Source organism: Periophthalmus magnuspinnatus, chromosome 16, assembly GCF_009829125.3.
Source record: "Periophthalmus magnuspinnatus isolate fPerMag1 chromosome 16, fPerMag1.2.pri, whole genome shotgun sequence".
Classification (NCBI taxonomy): Eukaryota; Metazoa; Chordata; class Actinopteri; order Gobiiformes; family Gobiidae; genus Periophthalmus; species Periophthalmus magnuspinnatus.
In genome coordinates this window covers 12,936,232-12,960,056 of record NC_047141.1, presented here as the reverse complement: position 1 = coordinate 12,960,056, position 23,825 = coordinate 12,936,232, and the positions used below count along the sequence as shown (strand labels likewise).

General features: G+C 37.4%; 1 protein-coding gene across 1 annotated transcript in view; it reads right to left on the bottom strand.

Moving 5' to 3' along the window:
* myom3 (myomesin 3) overlaps positions 1–23,825 on the bottom strand; it is a 49,357-nt gene that overhangs the window by 14,902 nt on the left and 10,630 nt on the right. The window contains exons 3-14 of the mRNA XM_033981792.2: positions 22,658–22,759; positions 15,946–16,093; positions 15,721–15,878; positions 14,232–14,324; positions 13,845–13,933; positions 12,420–12,464; positions 8,880–9,008; positions 8,634–8,795; positions 7,334–7,475; positions 6,380–6,579; positions 5,168–5,221; positions 1,924–2,051 (exon numbers count right to left, since the gene is read on the bottom strand). Of these exons, the coding sequence (XP_033837683.1) occupies positions 1,924–2,051; positions 5,168–5,221; positions 6,380–6,579; positions 7,334–7,475; positions 8,634–8,795; positions 8,880–9,008; positions 12,420–12,464; positions 13,845–13,933; positions 14,232–14,324; positions 15,721–15,878; positions 15,946–16,093; positions 22,658–22,759 (1,450 nt within the window). The remainder of the gene's footprint in view (positions 1–1,923; positions 2,052–5,167; positions 5,222–6,379; positions 6,580–7,333; positions 7,476–8,633; positions 8,796–8,879; positions 9,009–12,419; positions 12,465–13,844; positions 13,934–14,231; positions 14,325–15,720; positions 15,879–15,945; positions 16,094–22,657; positions 22,760–23,825) is intronic.

Genomic DNA, 23,825 nt, shown 5'->3' with positions numbered 1-23,825 from the left:
ATTTAAAAAAAAAAAAAAAACATAGATTACTATTTTACAGTTTGTTCACTGCAATATTGATTTATTGATTTTTTTGTTCAAAACTGCAAAAATAATAAGTCCTGCCTCTTCATAGTGAAATGTCATCACCACAAGAAGCGGATTTTCATATCTGCAACATTGTTTAACCCTACATCTATGACCTAATGTCTGAATCTTTTTAATAATTGCATATAAGTACAAAGCAGTAGACTGGGTGGGGCAGGGAGGAACTGAAGTCTCAAATACAGGACAATACAGGATTGTTCTAACATCCATAAATCGATTAAAATACTGGGTAAACTAATAATGAGGGAACACTGTTATAGCATGTTTAAATGTGCATAAAAATTAGTTTTACACAATAGGTCCCCTTAAAACTGAATGCTTGAGTAGCATATTAGGCTCCTCCTTTGACAAGCAGGTACAGTCTGAAAAACGCAAAATATAAAACTAAATAAAAACATGTAAAGGCTTCTGCTGTTCATTTTATTTTGCGCTAAAATCCTTTATTTTGTTGTATTCTCGACTCGCTTGTAGGCTGTACACTACATATGACTATATCTATATGACCACATGTCGTATTATAACCACTACGCATTTACCACAGCAGTATTTGATGGAGATTTACAATAAATGATAGATGATTTAAAATAAGCTTCTCAAGGCCAAGGGGGTTATTTGATTTTGAATGTTTCCTTCTTTATAAAGTCAGGAGAAGCAGCAGACTCAGGCACTCTCTCATATGCCTTTGACACATCTGACAGTTTTATTACCAGTGCAATGTAGGAAACACCAATAAAACGTACTTCCTTTGGCAGTTTGTTGATTATAGGAGGTTAGTTTGGGGGTGCTAGCACTGGAAAAATTGAATTGAGGTTCTATAAAGCAGTAAAAAATAGTTCTATATAGAATAATAATCCTCAGAATAAATATCTATAAAATGTTCAGTAGTTTTCTGGTCACAAAAGCTTAAAGTTGATGTTTTATTCATATTTTTGAAAGATGGTCACCAGAACAAAGGGGGACAAGACAAAGTGTACCCCTGCTACTCAATCTCATGTATTACATTAAAGGGCCGGACTGCAAGATTAAAGAAGATATATCAGGTTTTTGTCTGCTATATATACATGGATCATAAATTTATACTTTAAATCGGAATACGAATTTAATGTGCAATGAGTGGAGTGTGCAATAGGTGAATTGGTCTTCTTGTAAATATAAAAGGTATCTGTTGTATTGTTTGACTCTTTTGTTACCCCAGTCCTATGGAACAAGGGATGGAAATCAGGCTGTGGCTATAATTCGGTGTGTTTACATTCATGTTGTATCATGTTTGTCCATTAACATACACTGTGTCGATCAAATAAATAAATAAATCACTGCACTACCGGACCATAGCCTGCCTATGGATAACTACAACTCACGGAAGAGAGCAGTGGAATTTACTTTTTCGTATGTGCCAAAATGCTGCTGAATCTTACATATATATCACTGCTTTGGAAAAACAATATACTCTGCGAATGATGTAAGTACAGAGCAGTGATGGGTTATAGATGGAAAAAGGGATTTTTTAGTGCAATGGTGTTTTGAATTCAGGAGAATAAAGACTATCTGAACACTCAAACTACAACTTTTAAAAGTAAATTTAGCATAATATGTCTCCTTTATCCTTCCTAAATGCACTTTGATTGGTCCTCAGTATATGGTGGTATATGGTGGTTCTCGTATAATTTTATAAGTTCATATTTCAGTCTTGTCTCAAATGCTTATTCTCCAACACATATAAAAAATGTGTATTGTGAATAGAAATTATTAAAGAGCCAGTTATAACTTCTTGCACAGTGATAAATCAAGGTTGAGAAGAGCACCCCCTGAGGATATAATCTGAATGTCTGCACTCACCCTCTCCACGTGGTAGGTGAGGGGCTCTCTGCCTCTGGGCTCTGGCGGGCTCCAGCTCAGCACCAAGTACGTGTCAGTTCCCTCGCACACGTGCACATCGGTTGGAGGAAAAGGAGCTGTCACGTCACCTGGGCACCAAACACACACACGCACACGCACATGCAAGAGAAAAAGTCATGGAAAGTTCAAACACAAGTCATCGCCTACAGTTTAGCATCAGAACTCTGTAAAAGGAATAAAATATAAAGGTATGGCAGACAAAAGCAGAAGGGTTTGAGTCAGCACAGTTCTGATGACAGTCTGTATGGGGCGGGCGACAAGTGCTCAGCTACCGTATCATAAGAGGAAATCTTTTTGTTGGTAGATTGAAAAGCAGTGTATTCTTCAAATATTCAGCAACTATGTTAAAACCACATTATGTAACCTATTTGTCTTCATGTAGATGTTATTGTTTTTCCTGGACTGTTAAAAAGTATGGGATGAAAATTATCTCCATGAAGACTTGCAATTGAAGTCACCAGACCAAAATACAGGTCAGTGGAGAGGGAAGAAAGCTATTCAAAGTATATTACGCAATGAAAACACCTGAATAAATCAACAATACATTTAATGCTGTGGGACATTCTAGGAAAAGCAACCCCCTAGAGAAGTTACACAGTGAATTTTCCTATTAAAAACATCTTCATCGCCAAAGGACTGCCATTCGTTTCATTTCTCATTTTCATTCATCTTTATTTATACAGCGAGAGCCCGATGAGAGTACTCAGGCTTTCTTTTTCATGTGCACTCTGTTAAAATACAGAACAATACAAACAAAAAACAAACAAAACAGATTACCGCATAGGTCTATTTAAAACATTAGGTGCAGGTGTGAGTATAAATGTTCATCTCCAGATTAGTAAAGTGCATTTGTACCAGTGTATCCAGTTTTACATGTCCTTGAAATGTATGTATGTATTTGTGAGAAGCAAAATAACCAAAAGCTTTCTTCCCCATTTCAGTTCTAGTGCAGCAAGTCTTTAGATGGAGACAATCATGAGATCTTGTATTAAAAGTTCCTGTATCAAAGTTCAACAAGCAAGTGAGATATTCAGGAGTCTGTTAAGTAGTCCCTTATAAATTAATTTTATACAGTGCCGTTCTCTTCAGGCAGATAGTGATGAGTGAAAGAGTGTATTTATAGGGTTTAAAATTAGAGGCTGAAGTCTGCATGTAGATTATATCTCCATAAATTTCATAATCCTGTATAGAAAGAAAGGCTGCTTGAACAATTTATTTTCTGTAATTCAATGGGATACGTTTGTTACTATAATAAAATGCTCATTTTGATTTTAGACTGTTATAATTCCAAGATATGTATTTTAAATGATAAGTTTTATCAAGACAAAACCCAATATTAGATATACATATTTATAGGTGGTGACTCTTTCAATCAATGGACCATTTATTGTGTACAGATTTGTAGCTCAATTTATTTATTTTTTCTTTTCATCTATTTTTCATACTTATTTTTATTTGCAATCAATGATAATTTAAGATTTCTGTGGTAATTTTGGGCTTCATTAAAATCTTGCTGCAGTTTTAAAATCTTCCTAATCAGCAGAGGGAGCACTTGCATACAAAACAGCATCATCTGCATATAAATGTATGAGACTTCCTAAATTTCAACCAATCAAATTAATAAATGTAGTAAAAAGTAGTGGGTCCAAAATTGAGCCTTGGTGCATCCCTTTGCTTAAAGTAAAAAAAAAAAAACCCAAAACAGATTGCTCCTACTGCCTGGGTTCTGTTTGAAAGATAATGTTGGGACCAATTACATGTAGCATTGTCAAATCCATTATGTTTCAAGCACTTCAATGAATCAAAAACTTTAGCTTTAAATCAATAAACACAATCTTGTTTGTAATCAAGGGCTGTGATTTTCTGGTTGAGGTGACAGTACTATGAACTTTTCTGAAACCTGATGATAAGACTTCAAAATGGAACTTTTTTTTTTTTTTTTAATGTAACTTGATTCGCAAGGAACTTTTCTAAAACGTTTGGAAGACAAGGTGATGTAGATATCAGATGGAAATTATTTACATTTTTAGTTGCTCCACATTTATGTAAAGGCAGAACATGCAATACTTTCCATAATTCTGGTATAACTGCCATTTAAGTTGATAAATAAATAATATGTAATAGAGGTTTAATTAAATATGGGGCAGCTAGTAAAAGAAGATTTGGATCAAGTTCATCAGCTCCCATGGACTTGAAAGGTCTCAAAGAGAAAATATGACTTATCTGCCAGAGGCTCAGATTGAAATTAATCAAGATTACCAATATTATCCAGAACATCACATGCTGAGATAAAGTGCCTATTAAAAGCATCACATATTTCCACTTTCGAATTTACAATAGCTGAATCCAGTAAAATATCGGTTGGTAATGTATAAACACTAGGTTCTGAGAGGATCTTACTGCTGTCCAGGACTGTCACTGTGATTTCCGTGACTCTCAATCAGCCAGACATGAAGTTGGACATTGGAAAGACTTGGACACTGGTCGCTAAAGTCTAGTGGGAAAACAACATTTCCCTTATAATTATAGTATCTGTTTAGGAAGATATCACTGTAATACAGGTCAGAAATGGATGTGTCCAACTGGATAGTGGTCACTAAAATCAAGTGGGAAAACACCATTTGTCTATAATTATGGGGTTTGTTTGTTAATATTATATCAATGAGTGTGCCTTTATTTCAATTTTGTTTTAATATATATTTTCTATCAAACAATGGAAGAAAAAAAAATAAATTTAAAAAAGAGATGAGAACTGTGATTAAACAAGCACATTTGAGGTTGAGTGTAACACATGCAAAAGCCTATTATGCCCTGGACCTCTGGTAAAAGATGCGATAAAGAAAATCTGAATTCCCCAGAGGTGCATTTGTTTCCAGTTGCCTCCCGAAACACACATTGTGTTGTGTGTTATCTCTTTCACTGTAAGCCACGTTGCCAAGGTTATCAGGCCTCTTCACAGGCATTCACTGCACCTTGGGCCATTGTGCACATTTACCAACTCAACACTGGGGACTGCTCTTTGTCTGCATCACGTTAATAGAAAAATACTAACACATACACACACACACACACACGTTATCACAGCAGCGTGTTGTTAAATATATAGTAAAGCTTGAGGTGTCATAAAATAAAAGTAAATACATAAAAATATACACAACGTTAAGCCAGGGAGCCGTTCCCTTACCTTCCAGCTCATCTTTGGTAACTGTGATTGTCCTTCCTCTGTCAACACTGACCACTAAGAAAGGGACATAAAAACCAAATCATATCACAGTAATGAAATTTTATGGGGCTCATGATAACACTATTAGGAGTAATGTAAGAGGTGAGGCTGAGCGGTGTGGAAGGATGGAGATGGGGCTGGAGGCAAGTCAACCTTCTGTCCGTCCTTCATCTGCGTTTAATGGAGCACAGCAGCTGACCATCGTCCATCTGTCCTCCCAGTATCACACCAACTAGTCTGTATCTCATTCTAGCGTTATCTTCAACCATGTTCTATCACAGGATATTTTTGGTATAATGTTAGTATCGCAAAAACATGCCATGCCATATTTTTTTGGTGGTGGACTGGCAGCTTGGACAGGCCATTGGCACAGAATGACAGCCACTTCCCTGTTATTAGTGTCAACAGATACCATCACTGTGGCCACTTGTATGTTTTAATTTCAAAGCACAGATGTCAAGATTAATCAATTATCGTGATAATGTCATTAAGGTAACAACACAAATCTTAGAGGGGATATTACACTTCTATGGGGTATTAATTGCTAGCATATAACATATTAAATCACCATGTTACCTTTTATCGTTAGAAAAATTATATATTCGCTGAAAATAAGTAAGTTTCAGTTTCATTTTTGGACACCCCATCTTTGTTCTCCATGCTTAATCACTCCCCCTTCATAGTGCACACAATCTAGAGTGCATAATGTCAGGTTAGTGAAGTTGTAGTGTATTGTTTTGTATCATGCTCTTGTATATTTATGGATTTTGTATTATACCTCATGACATTAAAATTTGATATACTACTGGGTATTATGTTGACTAAAGAAATACATAATCTCATACAACATTAAAGATGCCCAAAAATAATAAAAAAAAAATATGTATCTAAATATGTATATAAGTATCATCAATGAAAATAGAAATTCTTCTCTGGTAAACCTGAACAAAGCCTTGCACTTTTGCACACCATTCGAATGCTCTGACACTATCAGCTTTATGGCAGCCCCTGGCAGAATACAATGAGATCCACATCAACACACAGCAGCTGTTTTCCGTCTGCTGCTCATCTCTTTGGGCATGTAAAGTGGCACCAGAGGCAGTCCGGGTGAGTTATGGGCAGGGGTTAGAGAAGACAGAGGAAATTAGCACTAAACTTTCTTCTTTGAGTTACCCATTTTCCTGTCGGCCTCTTGGGGGTCCATGGTGAGGATGGGCTCTGTAGGTTTAGAAGGTCGCCCAACACCAGCCTTGTTTACAGCACACACTCTAAACTGGTAGTAAGCACCAGGCTTTAGCCCGAACACAGGGAAGTGGCAGACTTTCTGGATCTGTGCATTGCAGCGGGTCCACTGCTCCTCGCTGAGCTCCTTTCTGAGAAGAGAGAAGTGTTGTTAATGTCATCATGAATTAGATTAGATTTGTTAACTTCCTAACCTGCAATATTGTTAGCCTGGTTGTATCAGAATCTGTATCACTCTTATTTTAGCCAAAAGTGAACAAAACAAAAAATCTTCCAGTGCAGTAAAAAATGTAGTAACTGCCTTGAAGAAAAACAAACGTAAACACCTGAGTATTTTGCTTGAAAAACAACAAAACTATTTTGCAGTGAACGAAAGAGAAAACAAAATCACCTGTTTTCCAAAAGTTTGAGAGCACAAAGCCTGTTACAAATGATAACAAAAATGAAACAATAACAGTTCACCATCTAGTTGTCAAAACTCAAGTGCGATATATAATTCTGAGATGATTCCATCTTGTGAAAATAAGAGGCTTGTGCACACAGTGGTTTTACAACACAATACCGTCTTAAAGGGAGGGGGCTGTTATGGAAAAATGTGGCACTAAACAAAGACTGAAAAAGGCCGCACTTATAAAAGCGTAAGGGGTTGCTAGGGAACTGAGAGGTATCAGGCAATTTTTCTGCTTCACCAAAATCAATGTAGTATCTTTTGTGTGAGAATAGATAAAATTAATGCAGGTACAGATTTTTAAAACATATATTAATTATATCAATTTAACATATAATTAACAGGAGAATGAAAATACATAGACTGCACAGAGACCGAAAATTATAACCAGCCTGATCAAAAATATACTGTTACTGAGCATCATGTGCATTACATACTTCTCCACATAGTAGCCCTCCACAGGTGAGCTTCCATCAGCACTGGGAGGTTGCCAAGTGAGGAAGACATAATCCTTGTTTATATCTGATACCTGGACAGCCAGAGGAGAGGCTGGACCCCCTGGCACTGTGGCTGCCGCATCTGCGATGTACAGCAAAGATTAAAAAAAAAATTAAAAAAAACAAACAAGTGAAATAATGTTGAGAAAGTGGGAAATTACTATCCACTGGCAAAAGCATTCTGCCCCCACAGCTACAAGTACATTGCTCACAACAATTTACTACTAGAAATACCATTATAATATTGAAGTGAGAAGGTATTAATTCATTGTGGAATATATGCCTATTTTTGATATGATATAAAAATGTAACTATGTCTGATTGCATTGTCCCTGTCAAATAAATATATATATAAATAAATAAATAACATCATTGTATTTATGCACTTACTTACTTTTTTTTTACCTTTATATCTCCTCTATATTATTATGTAAATATGAACCATGATTAGAAGATCTGACTACTAACTGCAGTAACCATTATGTTTTGCATAATTCCCTATCTATAGGCATCATATATCTTTATGTCAGTGGATATTGATGTTATAGTCTCTCCACAGCTGTCCAGACACATTTCAAATGTTGATGAGTCAAGTGGGAGTTTTCAGCCTTATTTGCATTCAGAAGAGAATGAGCGTCAGGAAATAGCAGTCTGAAGAATATATGGTCTCAGTGAACAAAGTTAACAAGCTCTCCACTGCAGAACTACTTGATTGATAGCGCAATTTCCCCATATAAATCAGAAGAGTGCGCTGACAGGAAATGAAAGTACGACCCAAATCTGGTGAACACAAACAGACTTTCTACAGAGGATTCAATGAAAACACCATTTATTCTGTCCGGGACAAGTGATAGAGCAACGATAAGATTACATGTGTTTTTACAAAAGGTCAGGTGTTGAGGCAACAGTTAATCACCTCTGTGTCATATTATGTTTCAAAGCTATAAGTTGTTGAAACAGTTAAAATATCCTGAATCAAGTAAAATAATTTGTATAACTAAAACAACTTAACCTACTTATTCTTGAATTAAAATGAATACACTGAATTTAAGTCATTAGAACTTATCAGTGTTGACCAATTTACAATGGTAGCCCAACCAAACTTAAAAGTAATGACCTAAAGGTACTATGGGTTGATACTGAGCATCTTTGTTAAAATAAATGAATAATATAATGCTGAATGCTTTGATTAAACAGTATAACTAAACATTAGGGATAAAAATGCTTAGGTTGTACTCACCTTTGACATAGACAAAAGCACTGTGTTCCTGTGTTCCAGACCTGGTCCTGAGCTGCACAGTGTATAGTCCTTCATGTTCTTTGTGCATTGGCTCTAAGGTCAGGGTGGCCAAGTCGCTGTCAGTCTTCATGGCCACTGTTTTAGACGGCTCCAACTGCACCCCTACACAAACAAACAAATCAATTCAAAAATATGTAATCTTCCGGTTAAATGCTTGTAATGAATATAAAGTTTCTGGTTCTGTACCGTCTCTGTACCAGGTGACATCTTGTTGGAAGGGCAGGAGAGGACAGGTGAAGATGCACTGCAGGGTGAGCGTCTCTCCCTCTGTCACCCAGTTCGGGGAGAAGGCACAGGCAAACTGGGCTTCTGGTACTAAACATACAAATAAAGCAAAGACAAATGAATGGAATGAAACGTAAATGAAATAAATGGAATGTATTAAGAAAGTATATGGAAAGCTAATCAAAGTAAAGCTAATCATATGTTTTTGGAATATACAAGAATTTAAGACATTGTGAATACTAATTTTGTTTAAACCAAAGCACCAACATAATCAATGGCAGAAAATGTATTATTAATAAGTGATTGTATTTATATAGGGCATTTCTACGTTTGTAGGAATCACAGTACATCAAGGACCCATTCACTACAAACTCACAATCTCTGACACATTCATGCACCATTGTACAAGTATATACTTTCTCTGCAGGATAATGTTGACTGTATAGAAGTAATGGTTTGAATTGTGCCAAATAACCATGACTATAATGTTTACCATAATAGAGCAGCTCTAAAATCACCAATCAGATTAGTAAGCGAGTGTTACTACCTGCTGAGCTACTGCCGTCCCAATAGGCACATATAGGAAGACAAGCAGACAATATGGCGGTACATTACTTTGAATTGATATTGAAGCAGATAAAATGTGTTCTTTGGTGCACATTCTGACAGTCTGTTTGTGACAATGGCTCCTCGTTTTCCCTTTAAGCTGGCGATAACAAGCTCTTCCTTCACACATTTCTCACTTTAGAGCAGGAGTGATGGCAAACCACAGCCTCCTAATTAACCAAAGGGATGATCTGATCCAAGCTGGCACCAGAGACTAATCCAGACACACATTCAGGAGAGGCCTTTCCTGGGGCTACATTAAACACACTGGAGACTGCCAGAGCTGGAAATGGGACAGCTATTCAGAATAATTCCTGACAACTTCTTTTTTGAGGTCCAGCATTGTCCAGTGTGTCACAGTGAAGTCTTTACAACTTGGAAGCAGATTCAGTTGCAGCCAGAAGTTTACATACACTATATAGAAAGACACATACACTTATTTCCCCTCACTTTTTGACATGAAATCAGACTGAACGTTTCCGTTTTTAGGTCAATAAGAATTACCAAAATGATTTATATTTGCTAAATGTGAGAATATAAGAGAAGGATTTTTTTGGGACAATTTTTCATTGCATTCTTCAAAGTCAGACATTTTTTAGATAGTAAGATTATTATGCGTTTAAGGCATGTCCGAGCAAGACAGCCTACAAACTTGGCTCAGTTACACCAGTTTTGTCAGGAGGAATGGGCCAAAATTCCAAACACCTCTCTTTAAATAGATGTCTTGTTTGTGCAGATTGAGTGGCTTACTTCACAAAACTCAATAATTAGTATTTTAATTAACTAATCCAACAGTATTTATTCATTCATATTTTATTTGCTGCATCACATATTACTTAGATTCTGAAATGGCTACACATTTTACATCTACAATAAATTCATTGTGAAGCTTGACTGATACATCTTTATTTTAAGAACCTCATCAATTCCGATTCTGTCCCAGATGTTTTTTAATGATGTTATTCCAGTTTATAGCCATAATAACACAGAAGACCTGACTCGTGCTCCCCATTCATCCCTCCGCACGGTGCTGATTATGATGAATCCACTCAGTTGTGCTTTTGTTATTAAGTGATTTGTTTGGGAAAATATGTTCTGCTCCATATAAGACAAACACGGCCCGGCTACATAAAAATGGCAGCAGGCAATTCCTCAGCTCATTTTCACAGCATGAAGGGCACAATGCTATTAAATGCAGATAAAGCTTAGTTCAAAAATAATTGCCACTTAATTTTCAAAGTGTGGGGCGATGCACTTGATTTGCAACCAAATGCAAACAAATGCAATGGTATCAAATGCTGTGTCCACTCAGTGATGACCAGTGTTTAAATGACCAGCCCTTCTGACATATTGCAGCTTTATGTATGAGGATGTTTATTGTTATACAACAGCAGCTGGTATTAGAAAACTGCTAGTTTTATATAATCTGTATATTTAGACTACTACATGTAAACACAGGCAAAGCTACTTGTCAAAATTCTTCTAAAACTCTCACAAATGCTAAAAGACAGCTTCTGCCACTGGAAATCAAATTATATATTGCACTAAAAACACTGTTGATTTAAAATATGTCTATTCATCCTGTCAACACCACAGCTAAGGCAACACTTTTATATTACTTATGGTTGGATTGTACCAATTCGACACAATACACAAACTGCTAATACATTAATAAAATCAGTTGTTTGACATTGGTTACACAACTCATTAAAGCAAAATCAAACTTTTTTGAGTTTTTAATAATGTTATAGATCTTTCCCCTTCTCATTTACCCTCTCAAAGTTGTATTTAATGTGATTCATGCACGTTTGAATAATCTTTATACTCCTGTATTCAAACCCATTTTTATCTCCACTTGTATACGCCCACTGCTCTGTACTGCCTTTGTTCTCCAATTTTATTTTCTTAATTGGTGATACTGCAGCTATCATTGGAGGTTCCAACAACAACAGCTCTTTGTTGTGATGGCGTTTTACAGCAACATCAGCTCCCATTGGGCACCACAGTTTCCCAATGCAGAATTCATTGTAACATAATGATCCACAGGTGTCACAGATTATAACTATACATGAGACACCAGCACAATATGTCCTCTCTAACAAAATCTTGCAATCGTTTTTGGTTTTTTTAATATATATATTATTAAAGGTGCACTATGTAAATTCTTGAGTGGAGGGCCTGCCACCTGCTTGTTTCCATGGAGGTATTAATGCTTTGCTTGGAACGTTCTACAGCATGGTAGTAAAGTTATCCATGAAGACAAGCAGGTCTTGTAACTTGGCACCAATTTAATACATGCAAGATAAGTTTAATACCATATTGTGGAACATTCTAAACAAAACAATAACATCTCCATGGAGACAAGCAGGTGTCGGACCCCCACCAGAAATGTTTCATAGTGCACCTTTAAAAATAAACAGTGCACTAGAGATGGTAAAGACATACTGTGCTCGTGCCCAAGTGGAGATCACGCCGATGTCCTATACACGTTAATCTAGGCCAGAGTCACGCTTAAGCTGATAGAAAAACGCTCCACAGCTTGAAGCCAAACCATCTCAAAAATGAAAAATACATGAGTGTCTTTTCCGCTCAATTGGACACCAAGCCTCTCTCTCTCACCCTCCAGCAACCATTCTCCGAGTAGACTTACCTAAACCCTTACACGCACGGACACAGCCAAGCGCACACAGACATCAAGTGCTACGACAAACACCGTCTAACCCTCGCATTTCAGTTCATCCGTACATACATCTATGTGTCCGTTTGTCAGATAGAGCTGCGACAGGCTTCAAAGCCAGCAGCCCTCTGCGTTTCACTGGAGGAGGGTTGAGCTTCAAAGGGTGGCAGGGAAAATTAAAAGGAACACTTTTCATTAGGGTCTGGTGTGTGACTTACTGGAGGTCTGTGAACGCTCCGAAGCAGAGGTAGCTCCTTGATATGCTGGATGGTGGGGCAACAGAGCAGGACAGATTGTGATGGACCAGATGGAGGCCAAAGATTGGAGCCGAAATGCAGAACAGGATTGGATGAATTGAAAGAGAAGGGAGACAAAAACAGAAGATATATTACATGTGGCAATGTTTCTTTTATGCAGGTCACATTAAATATTCTCCTGGAGCTATTTATACCAGCAGGAGTCTTCAAAGTTGGGATGGCAAGTGCAAGCCTTGAACACTAACTATGAGGGATTGGAAGATGTAAGTCAAGTTCTGCTTTAGGAACAGGTGATCTGAACCATGCATCATTATGCTTTGGTCTTTGTTGATTGTTTCTCCAGAAAAATGTAATAAACAACATAGTGAACCCTAAGTTTAGGGTATTTTATGTATTTTTCAATATCAGATAATTTCAACCGTGTTAATCATTTTGCTGTTATTGTTTTATTTGGTGTTGTTTAAGAAGTACAGATATAATCATACAGATAGGGGTTGCAGAGCTTTGAGAAGTTTTGGAGTAAACCTTCATAGACACTGTTAGGTTTGACAGAACAGTCAGTACCTGGGGGGCTCAACAGTCTGGTGGATCTAAATGATTATATGAGGCATAAAAAATGAGCTAATAAAGTACATTAATGGAAATACAGATGTCTTTGTCAGACAGGTGCCCAGATTTTAGGTCTTTCATCTTGCACAGAAGCAGCTGCATATTTTTAGCTGCAGGCTTTGTCATTATTACAGATATGGATTTTGCTAATAAAACCTGATGGTGTGCTTCATAACATCATAATGATATTGAAATGTAGACACACAAAAAGTCAGACATAACAAAAAATTACACCCACTAACAGTGGGGTCGAGGAATTTATAAAAATGAAAAACAAATCTTTCTGTTATAGTATAATTCTTTGCTAGCAAATACAAACGTGAAAAAAATGGCACGTACATCTGTTACTGTTACTGACGCAACAACTTCATGTCTGTTACTTGCAGATTTTTGTATTTTTTAGCCACTGCAGACACTGCACATAACTGACTACACAGGTCTCTTATAGATTTGCAGGGCAATATGGTTGTGGATATACCTGTTGCAATTTCAAATCATATAATTTAAGTAAAATGGCCCTATATATTGATCCAAAATATCAGCAGAGCTTATCGGCCAACTGCCATGAAAAACTCCATATTGGTTCATTTCTGTTCAGTATGTACAATACACATGGTACACGTGCAGCTTAGATTCTGCATGCACATATTTTTGTACACTTTTTAAATTATTTGTAGTTGCATATGACATTTTCAAATCTGATTCAACACAGCACTTTTGTGAATGTGAATTCAAGTGTTGATTTTTACAAGATGATGAACAAAGGGGGAGACTCACAGTTGACCAAAAGTGTTGCAAAAGTTGTAGCTTGGCCCAGGGCGCTCTTGGCTACCACTTTATACTTGCCAGCATCTGCAGGGGAGCACCTTGAGAGGACATATAGGATTTATGGGCTGGATAAAGCAGTCTACTTATATATCAACATGAGCACTACATTTACACATGTAGCCTAATGGGACCACACAGTAGTAGTAATTGTGTTCTATTAATCTAACCATACCACTCAACATAATAACTAAAATACTTCCATGATTCAATGGTAATATGGCAATTTGTTTTTCTAGTTTGACAGCTACATTTGAACTTACTCTGCACTTAACCTACATTTTTTATTTCAGGTAGTAAAGTCAAAGTTTAATCACAGTTGTTATATTACTGACTTACCTTCTGATTTCCAGGGTGCATATGCCATGTTTCAGCTTGGGAGTATAATTCCATTCATGGTGAGGACATCTGAGTGGAACCCCGTCCTTATACCTAAAGTCAACAGTTAAAAAGGATCAGAATAAGTTATGTGTTTGTGAATTTCAAAGTCACAGAGAGAGATGGGGTGCGTTGAAGTGTTTCTATGCCTGCCTCTTTATTACGTATGCACATGACAGCCAAATCAAATCTTAGTTCAGTTGAAAGGGCTGTGTAGCAGTGAGGGTTTGATCAGGCAGTCTGTGTTGTGCAGGGCTTTGTTTCGGGGCAGTGTAGGCCTCTCACTAGGCTGGATGGGTCCCATATGGGTTGTTGAAACCCAGGAGCTCCAGGTTATGTGTTCTCTGCTTGGCTTCATGAATACTGAGTGTAATCTTTTCATCTGCCTCTGTCACACAGGCTCAAGTATCAAGGTCAGCAACAGATAGACACTGGGCCAGGATTAACACAGGTCATTTTATATGAATATGCTTCCATATTATTCCATTCAGGCTGGGCTATGTTTATCCACACTTTATAAGCACAGAGTAAACATACATGGCTTGGCTCTGTGTGAGTTATGGCTTTCAGACCTTCCCGTGTGCAATTTTAAACCAAGCCTTTCAACAGTGGGGCACCAGTAAGTTAGATTTATAATTGTGTATTGTAATTAGGGGTACACTGGTAATGTCGGTGTTGTTTTTCCTATTAAGATTACAATAGCCTTTTGTTAGTTAAATTATTCAGAATAATTACCTTCTCTATTGCAACACTGGACAAAATGAACTCTGCAGAAAAAGATGGTTCAAGAGATGGGCCATTTTGTAATGAACTGTGTACTTTTACCAACAGATGGAGCCAAAACAGAGAAAGGCAAGTTGAAACTTGTACATTGCTTTTCTAGAAAGTTTAAATGTGTCCTGTGCATTGCTTCACTCTATTCATTTCTAAAAAATAAATAAATAAATAAATAAATAAATAAAATAAAAAATCATTTATTTCTGTAATTGGATCATATAAAGCTACTTCCTAATTTTCAAGAAATGCTGATTATGTGATTTAACACACCACATTCGAATATGCTTGTATGATTTGAAAAAAAAAAAAAACAAAAAAAAAAAACTTTGCCAAAAATCATCTTCCTTAGTCATGTTGAATAGTTCCAAATGTTGATTGGTTAAATTTCCATATACAGTTTATAAAATACTCTCTGGACTTAGATCCAGTCTGTGGAAGAGGTGATGGAAGTGCTCAAATGTATCTGGTTGTACATATAACACCTTTAAAAATAAAATAAAATAAATCAATCTTACCATGTGATCTGAGGTGGCCATACATAAATCTCACCATGTGATCTTAGGAGACCATATATACACATAACACTTTTCAAAATAAAACAAATAAATCTTACCATGTGATATTAGGAGGCCATACATACACATAACTTTTTTCAAAATAAAATAAATCTTACCATGTGATCCTAGGAGGAGGGTATCCTTGTACAGTGCATGTGAACACGACCCTCATGCCCTCCCAGACAGTGTGAGAGCGCAGAGGGATGATGAAATCAGGGGCCTTTCTACTTAGAGCTTCCAGGTAACTTTTGTGTGCTGCAACCTTCTCTTCTCCCTGAAAACAACATTTTATAAGCAACACAAAGTGTAAATAAATGAACAACAACGTTTTTAATACCAACCCGATTTCGAAGTGCTATTTTGTCTACCCGAGAGCGTAGAATACGGCGGGTCCTCGAGACATCTCGCTCCATCTTCTCACACTCGTTCCCAAATAACGTCCGTTTTGTTCTGCGGTACTCTACTTGGGCCATATCCCTCATGATTTCCCTGTGATAGAGAGGACAAATGTAGAAAGAATATATAATAAACATGGTAATTTGTCCTTGCTAATGAGAGAAAAATATGGATATTGGACAAATTGGAAGTTGAGGAGAAGCACATTTCAGAGACGCATATTTTCAATGGATTTTCAAAGCTTCCTCATGAGTTGACGAACAGTGATGGTGATACTGATGGATGTTTGGATAAATAATTGAACCCAGCCCGTCATGACATCACTATACCAGGACCAGCACTATTTTGAGGACTTTCGCCGACTGAAAATATAGAACATCAATGTTTTCACCAATTTGTTATTTTAGCGATGGTCTGTGTAATCCCTCCGTCGTCCAGGGATGATTCATAGCAAAAGAAAAATACAAGACTGTCAACTGTACGTTTCGCAGCTCGCTATACAAATAGGTGTTAGTTTCAGTGTAGCTACGCTTCCTTCAGATGGATATAAGGCATTGTGTACACCAGCAATCTGACAAGAACTGAAGACGTGGCAAACGTCTTCACTCAAAAACTTTTGTCCAGTTGGCAGAATAGACTTTTTGTTGTGCTATGTATCAGTGGTTTTATTCGTATATAACACAGATAGCTTGGATCTTGAAAAGCTGCGAAAACATCAAACCTAACATTTAAAATTAAAATGCACAATTTAGTTTAGTGTTTTTCTGTTCTAGATCATTTCAAAAATTTAGACTTGGTTTTGTTTTAATTTTTTCCTGGATTTTTCCTGGATTAATCCTTAATTAGAACAGGATTTTGAGTTGTTTAATTCTGGTTGTGACCACCTGGGCCCCCTTAGAATGTATATTGTAAAATCAGCACGTTGCAACAAAATCTGTACACTGTTTGCATGTAATAATTAGGTAATTTATCTCTGAAGTGTCTGAAGTATCTGTGGGTCCTTTGGGTGCAGACAGTTCAAAATGCACCTCTGTCGCTTCGGTGGGTGACATCTTTGCCTTTAGTTCTAGTCATGTTAGCGGGCAGGTTTGAGAAGCAAACATTGTTATTTTTGCCTTCATCTCCAAAGACAGCTCACGTAAGTAGGGCAAAGTCAGGTTCATGACTTCCTGTTGACTGCTTCTCACAGTTAATCTGCAATAGATTCGCCGAAGAATCTCAGTGTAACAAGTGTTTAATAAAATGAGCACCCTGCAGACATTGCTTGTAAAATTGTTTTTATAACCAATTAAATGGTATATATGGATGCATGCCTACTTTATTGCAGTAATGAAATTCACATTCTGCACAGCTCATGCTTGGTCAGTGCTTCAGATCTTTTTGGATAGTGTAGCACAAATTGAGAGTAGTGGCTGTGTCGTAAACACCCTCTTTAACTTGATCCAGCGCTCTGTGTTTGACATGTTAATCACATTTTGTTTGTTGATATATTTTGACATTGTTTGCAACAGAAAAAAACAAAAAAGCTAAAATTTGTTAGTGTAGTGTAAAAGTAAAAAGTATCAATCCATCAATCCAGTTAGTTCAGTCATTAATGGGGAATAAAGCTATGGCAAAAGTAAAGCTTGTCAAACATTTTACAATATTATGAAGAGCAGGAAAAGTGGAGACGAAATCCAAGCTCCTAATAGTTTGAATTTTAAAATATTCTACTAACAACCAACAACCAAGTCAGGTCCATGTTGAGACTGAACGTCCAAAGAGATACATTAGCAAAAACATAAAAAGTTAAAAAAAAAAAAAAAAAAAAAAGCTGTTGGGTCATTTATCACTCTAGTGTCAGAATACTTTTGAATGAACGCAAATTTTTGTATTCAGCTTGCAAAATGATTACAATACAATTAACAGAGCGGATACAATGTTACTTCACTGCTCTTATTGCCCCAGTATGCACTACAAACTGTCTTGGTCAATGGTGGAGGAGAAATTGTTTGGCATTTAGGCATCAAATTATGGAGGAAAAAGAGCTCAGATTTTATTTTTTATAATAAACTTTTGTTCAGTGAGTTCGGCCACATTCATGCAACCTGCAGAGTAAATGATGTTTTGATGAAGCTGAAGCTAATGTTATATTATTGTATTAACAGACTAACATATTAACAGATTTTAACTATTTTTGAAAACACCATTGGTTAAGGATTTATATCTTTTAATTGTTAACCTGATGGAAGCTAATGGAGATCTTAATAAAGAAGAAAGTTGTTGTCATTATGCATAAAAAGTTAAATAAATATCTTCCGACGCCATGCTTTTTTAGAGTATATAAAATGCATGGTGTCAGAAGATATTTACTGCAAAATGCAAAATAAATTTAAAGTAGTTGCTTGTGTTTTGAAGCTGTGCAGGCTCAGAAATATAAACCCTAGAGGAATGAAGTGCCTAATCGCATTCCAGCCACTGGCCATGACACGTGATTACTTTTTTATCACTCATTCTGCATGTTCTGTACTACTGAAAACCACCCACTGAAGACGCTGCCTGAATTCGATAGATGAGATAATAATACGCAATTGAAACCAGGCACACAGATCAAGCCATTTCATTTTCGTACAAATCAAAACAGATGTCACGCTCCCCCCCTATCCTTTCCCAAAATATGGTGCCAATCCTCGAGAGCTTTTGACTTCATCCTTCCGTCCTCTCTCTAAGCCAAGGAGAAGTCAATTATATGAAGTGTAACTAGATTTGCAGCTCTCATCCCAAAATGCCCTCAGTATTCCTCTCAGTTTTGTAGCGTCTTGGGGATGTGTCTGGGGCAGGTCTGGTCTGAAGGTGAGTTCTGATGGACGAGATGGCGTGTAAGCAGACAGGTCAGCGAGGGTGATACCATCAGAGAGGATTCTAATAAAAGGGGCCAGTTGGCAGCGGCGGTAAGGGTGCAGCTGAGGCTCGTTACCGTTATGCGCTTTTCTCTGTTATATGAGGACCACTGCTGCGTCTCTTTCAACGCGCTTCCTCCAGCTCAATCTCCTGTTCCCTTGGTTCTTTACGCAGTCATTCTGACCTCTGTCCCTCTATGTTGTAATCAAGTCAGTGAATTGGCTATTTTTAGCACTGCTTGGGATGGTACGTGCAACAAAGATGTGATGTCAGCAGGCTGATTAGTACTGGTTGAAAAGCAAAGAGAAAGCTGCTCATATTCTAATACAGAAAACAGAAATGCACGTTTTTACAGCTATACATTGTAGCTGTAAGTTCCCTGGTGCTGGCTAAAGGGAATGTGGCTTCTTATATGCACCAATGGCTTCTCTTACTCACTTAGACACCATATTCACACCTGTAATGGATGAAAATTCTTGCCCAAGGACTCAAATACAGTGTATACTAATGTTGGATGTTTTTTAAAAAACTTTAAAAACTCAAAAGTTGTTTCTTTACTATTGCATGTGGTCTCTTACACTTGTTAGATTTAGACTACCATTCAAAAGTTTAGACACACCCTCTCATTTAATGGTTATGTTTACTACTTTCTAAATTTTTATATAGTACATACAAAAGACATCAAATATATGAAGCAAGATGTATAGAATTATGCAGGAAACTCTATTCAAATCTTCGAAGTAGCCACTCTTTGCTTTGTCGACAGCGCTGCAAACCCTTGTCCTTCTCTCAATGAAGTCACTTTACAGGTGTGCCTTGTCAGGGTCAAGAAATACCAAAAGAGCAAAGCAAAGGGGTGGCTAAAAAAAAAAAAATCTAGAACAAGCTTTGAGTTATTTTGAGTTTGTCTTTTGTTTGCTACGCTCCACATGTGTTACTCACAGTTTTCATGCCTTCAGTGACAGTCTATGGTGTAAATAATCAATAACCATGTAACGTAGATCAAGGCCATTCTAAAATTATCCAGAAAAGGTCAAATATGGTCCATTTTCTATGTACTGTATTTTCCGGATAAGTCTTTTTGGAGTATAAGTCTCACCCCCGACCAAACTATGAAAAAAAGTGTGACTTATAGTCTGGAAAATACGGTATGGATACTTCTATTTTTTGTTGTGGCTTTACATCTGCGACATACTGTGAAGCAGAAATTCTTGTCTGGGGATGAATCATCTGCCAGACAAAGTGAGAGGTGGCGTGTCATGAGGTCTGTCCTGAATGATGGCATGAGAAGAGAAGCACCTCTCAGGACAGGGAGCTGTGTCTTGCCACAAGGCACAAGCTGCATTTGCTATCTACAGACAATGGCCCCGGGCAGTGTGTCTCCACGCACACGTCACACGCTCTGTGCTGTAATGTCGTGCAATGCCTTCAAACCATCAGGCAACATGGAACAAACCCACGTCACATATACATCCACAAATCACAGGTCCAAGTCACTGCAATCTCTCTAGTTTTGGACTTATGCAAATGGGGTTTCTATAAATAAACTCTCCAACTGCATGAAAGTATTTCTACATGACTATTTAAAGATGCACAACATAACTTTTCTGATGCAGGGCCTGACACTTGCCTCTTCATGGAGCTTTTATAGCCTTGCCTGGAATTTTATACAGAATGGCTTTAAATGTATTCATCAAGTTTAGTATTTAAATTGGTTGAACATTAGGCTAAATGAAAATTTTATGATGTGTGACGACCCGATATATATGTTTGAGAAGGTCCATGAAGCAATGCAATACAATTACAGTAAAATGTTGTAATTTTACATAATATGGCTTTAATCTTATTCATCTCCTTAGAGAAAAGAAGGAAATGGCACAAGGCCAAGTTACAGGTCAGATCTGTGAAGTGGCATGTCTGATAATAATAAGACTGTATGTTTAAAACTATTTTGTAGCCGTTAAAAAACATTTCACTTTGATATTTCTGTGATGGTAAACGTGCCTGTCCATGCTCATTTGCAGAGGCGCTCTCTTTATAATCTTTGTCAGGCTGTCATCTGTGCCCTCAGTTTCCAGGGCAGCGGCGTGCGTCTCTTCTTGGACCCGCATGTCACTCCTCATGAGCACCCCACTCACATTTGCTTCTACTTTGTGAACCATTGGCCTTTTCGGAACAGAATATCAAACGTGGGTGCCACTGTTGATTCACATCACCGCACCCTGCTCCAAGATCTCCCACATGAAACGCTATGCCTCTGTGGATCCTTTGGGTGCAGACTGTTCAAAGTGCTCCTCCGTCATGTCGCTCGGTGGGCGACATCTTTGTCTTTACTTTTAGTTGTGTTGGTTGTCATGGAGATACCGGGCATGTCGATGTTTGGAAATTGTTATTTTTCCCTTCATCTCCAAAGACAGCTCACATAAGTAGGGCAAAGTCAGGTTCATGACTTCTTCCTGGCTGTTTCTCACAGTCAATCTGCACTAGATGCACCCAAGAACCTCAATGTAACAAGTGTTTAATAAAATGGGTTCTCTACAGATATTGCTTATGAAATAGTTTTTATAACCAATAAAATGTTATATATGGATCCATGCCAACTTTATTACAGTAATGAAATTCACATTCTTCACATCTCTTCAGATCTGTGAAGTGGTAAGTCTGCTCATAATAAGAATGTAAAGATATTTTCGAGCATGTTACATAAATTTAATACCATATTGTGGAACCTTCCAGGCTGAACAATCACATCTTCATCGTGGCAGGTGTGTGTTTGTGTGATTGTGTTGTAGTGTGTTACTTATAATCGCTACAAATTGAGGGAAGAAACCTTTTTTTTCCATTCTGTGATTAAGAATACATTTTCTAATTTATGCAAAACAAGATAATAAGTTATAGTCATGGATCTATTAAATAACTGGACAGCTTGGAGCTGTCTCGAGTTGGATTAGTGGCCACTCATTGGTACTACAATTAAAAATATCCCTTCAGCCCAGAAAGGATTTTTCTCATAGAGAGCAATGTAATCCCAAACTGCTTGTGTTCAGCTGACAGGGCACTTACAACTTTCAAGAAAGTCAAATTTTGTGACAGTTTTTAACTATTTTCAGAACATAAAATTCTTCTCAGCTCAAAATCCATCTGTCTTAAAAAATGCTTTGTAATTTTCAGATTTGGCTACTCTCTATGTCCACTCTAGTTAAGCTCAAGTGCTGATTGGTTAGAGCTGTCAAGTGGTACAATGTGAACTGTCATAAACGCAGGTTCAGTACATGGTTCAGCAGCGCCCTGGAAGCAGAAAACCTTATAATGCATTGTTCATTTATTATTCCCTTGCGTCCGTCGCAGCCGCTCCACTCGATCTCGTCGCACAAAGTCTCACGGGGGGTAGTTCAACTGCACATGGTCGATGGGTGGGGCAGGACTGGATGTACCAAGCTGCAAAAAAAAGCATGCACCATTGCGCACGGCCCATTGACTTTAATGGTCGACCATGTTTAGGCTGCGGGGCTTGGTTATAGTGATGACACAGTACTAAAACAAACTAGATTTAGCAATTAGAATGTGATTTTCATACGCAAAATGATAGAATTTTCTTTATGGTCCCATGAGATCCTGTACTAGTTCAGATAAAGCACAAAATGGAAACTGTTCAGGAAAGCAGTATCAATACCTGCTCAAATGAGTATTTAACTTCCATATTAGTTTTAGTATCGATTAGTATCTGATTTTCGATACTTTTGACAACACTAATAAGTTGCTAAATACGCATCTTACCATGTCCTGTGGCGCGAGGAGCTTTCTATATCCAGTAGTTCTTTCACAGACATCACTTCTGCAGAGATAATGGGGAAGGTGTTGTGGAAGCTTTCCTCCTCACTGTAGGAATAAAAGGAAATAAAGTTACACTTACACCTTTCCAACTATTTTACACAGTTAAATGGTAATAAATATCACTGTAATAATGATTTAGTGCATGTCAGTACAATATGTTACCCTCTACACCACATTAACCAGTCAGAAGTTCAATTGTAAAAAGCCACGGTTCGCTTCCTATCCCCAATGTGAACAGCAGAGGAGGCCATAGATCACACAGCGCGTTCTAATGGAGCCCTACTCAATATGCATGAGCGTTCATTTATTTAAGCGCTCAAGGGATCGACTTTAAACTGGCAACTCTTGTCTTATCTCCCCTCTTTATTGGATATTTTCTGTCTGTTGGTGTACTGACAAACTAGCGAGGTAAACACCGATGCGCTGAAGTCAAACAGAGCAACATAAAGAAGAGGCTGCTCAGAACAGTAGATACACTGTGAAATATGATGTCAATATTTTTGGCGGCGCTAATACCTGCTGTCACTCTGTGCAGCTCAGGGTAAGCCAGCGCACAGGCTTCAGTTTGTGGCAATGGGGATTTGCTTGAGCTTACGGTGCACACACAATCCAGTTTTCAAAAGGGGCAACAAAGAAACATGCCATACAATGTAGACAACACACACAACAGAAAGATGCTTTAGGTCGGACAAAAAAGTTGTTTAAAATGTTCTTGTGAAAGGAGAAAGAAAGCAAACATCTTTTAAGCACGATGTAGTTGGTTATAATTCTATTTAATTTATTTATACGGCACATTTAAAAACAACTTCAGATGCCCAAAGTACTTTACTTACCAAGTCAACAAAAAACAAATCTACAGGTAATACGGTACATAGGAAAGAACAATAAAAAAACCAAGATAACCTGTCTAGCTAGTATTAAATGCCAGGGAGAAAAGGTGCGTTAAAGACTGCGAGGATATGACGGGTAGAGGGAGGCTGTTTCATAAAGTGGACCCATAGAGCGCAGAAATTTATACACAATCAATAACAGGATTCGGCAATATGGGATTTTTAAATTTTTACATTTTTTTTTCTCATATTGCTCAATTTTTACTCCAGTTTAGTTTTAT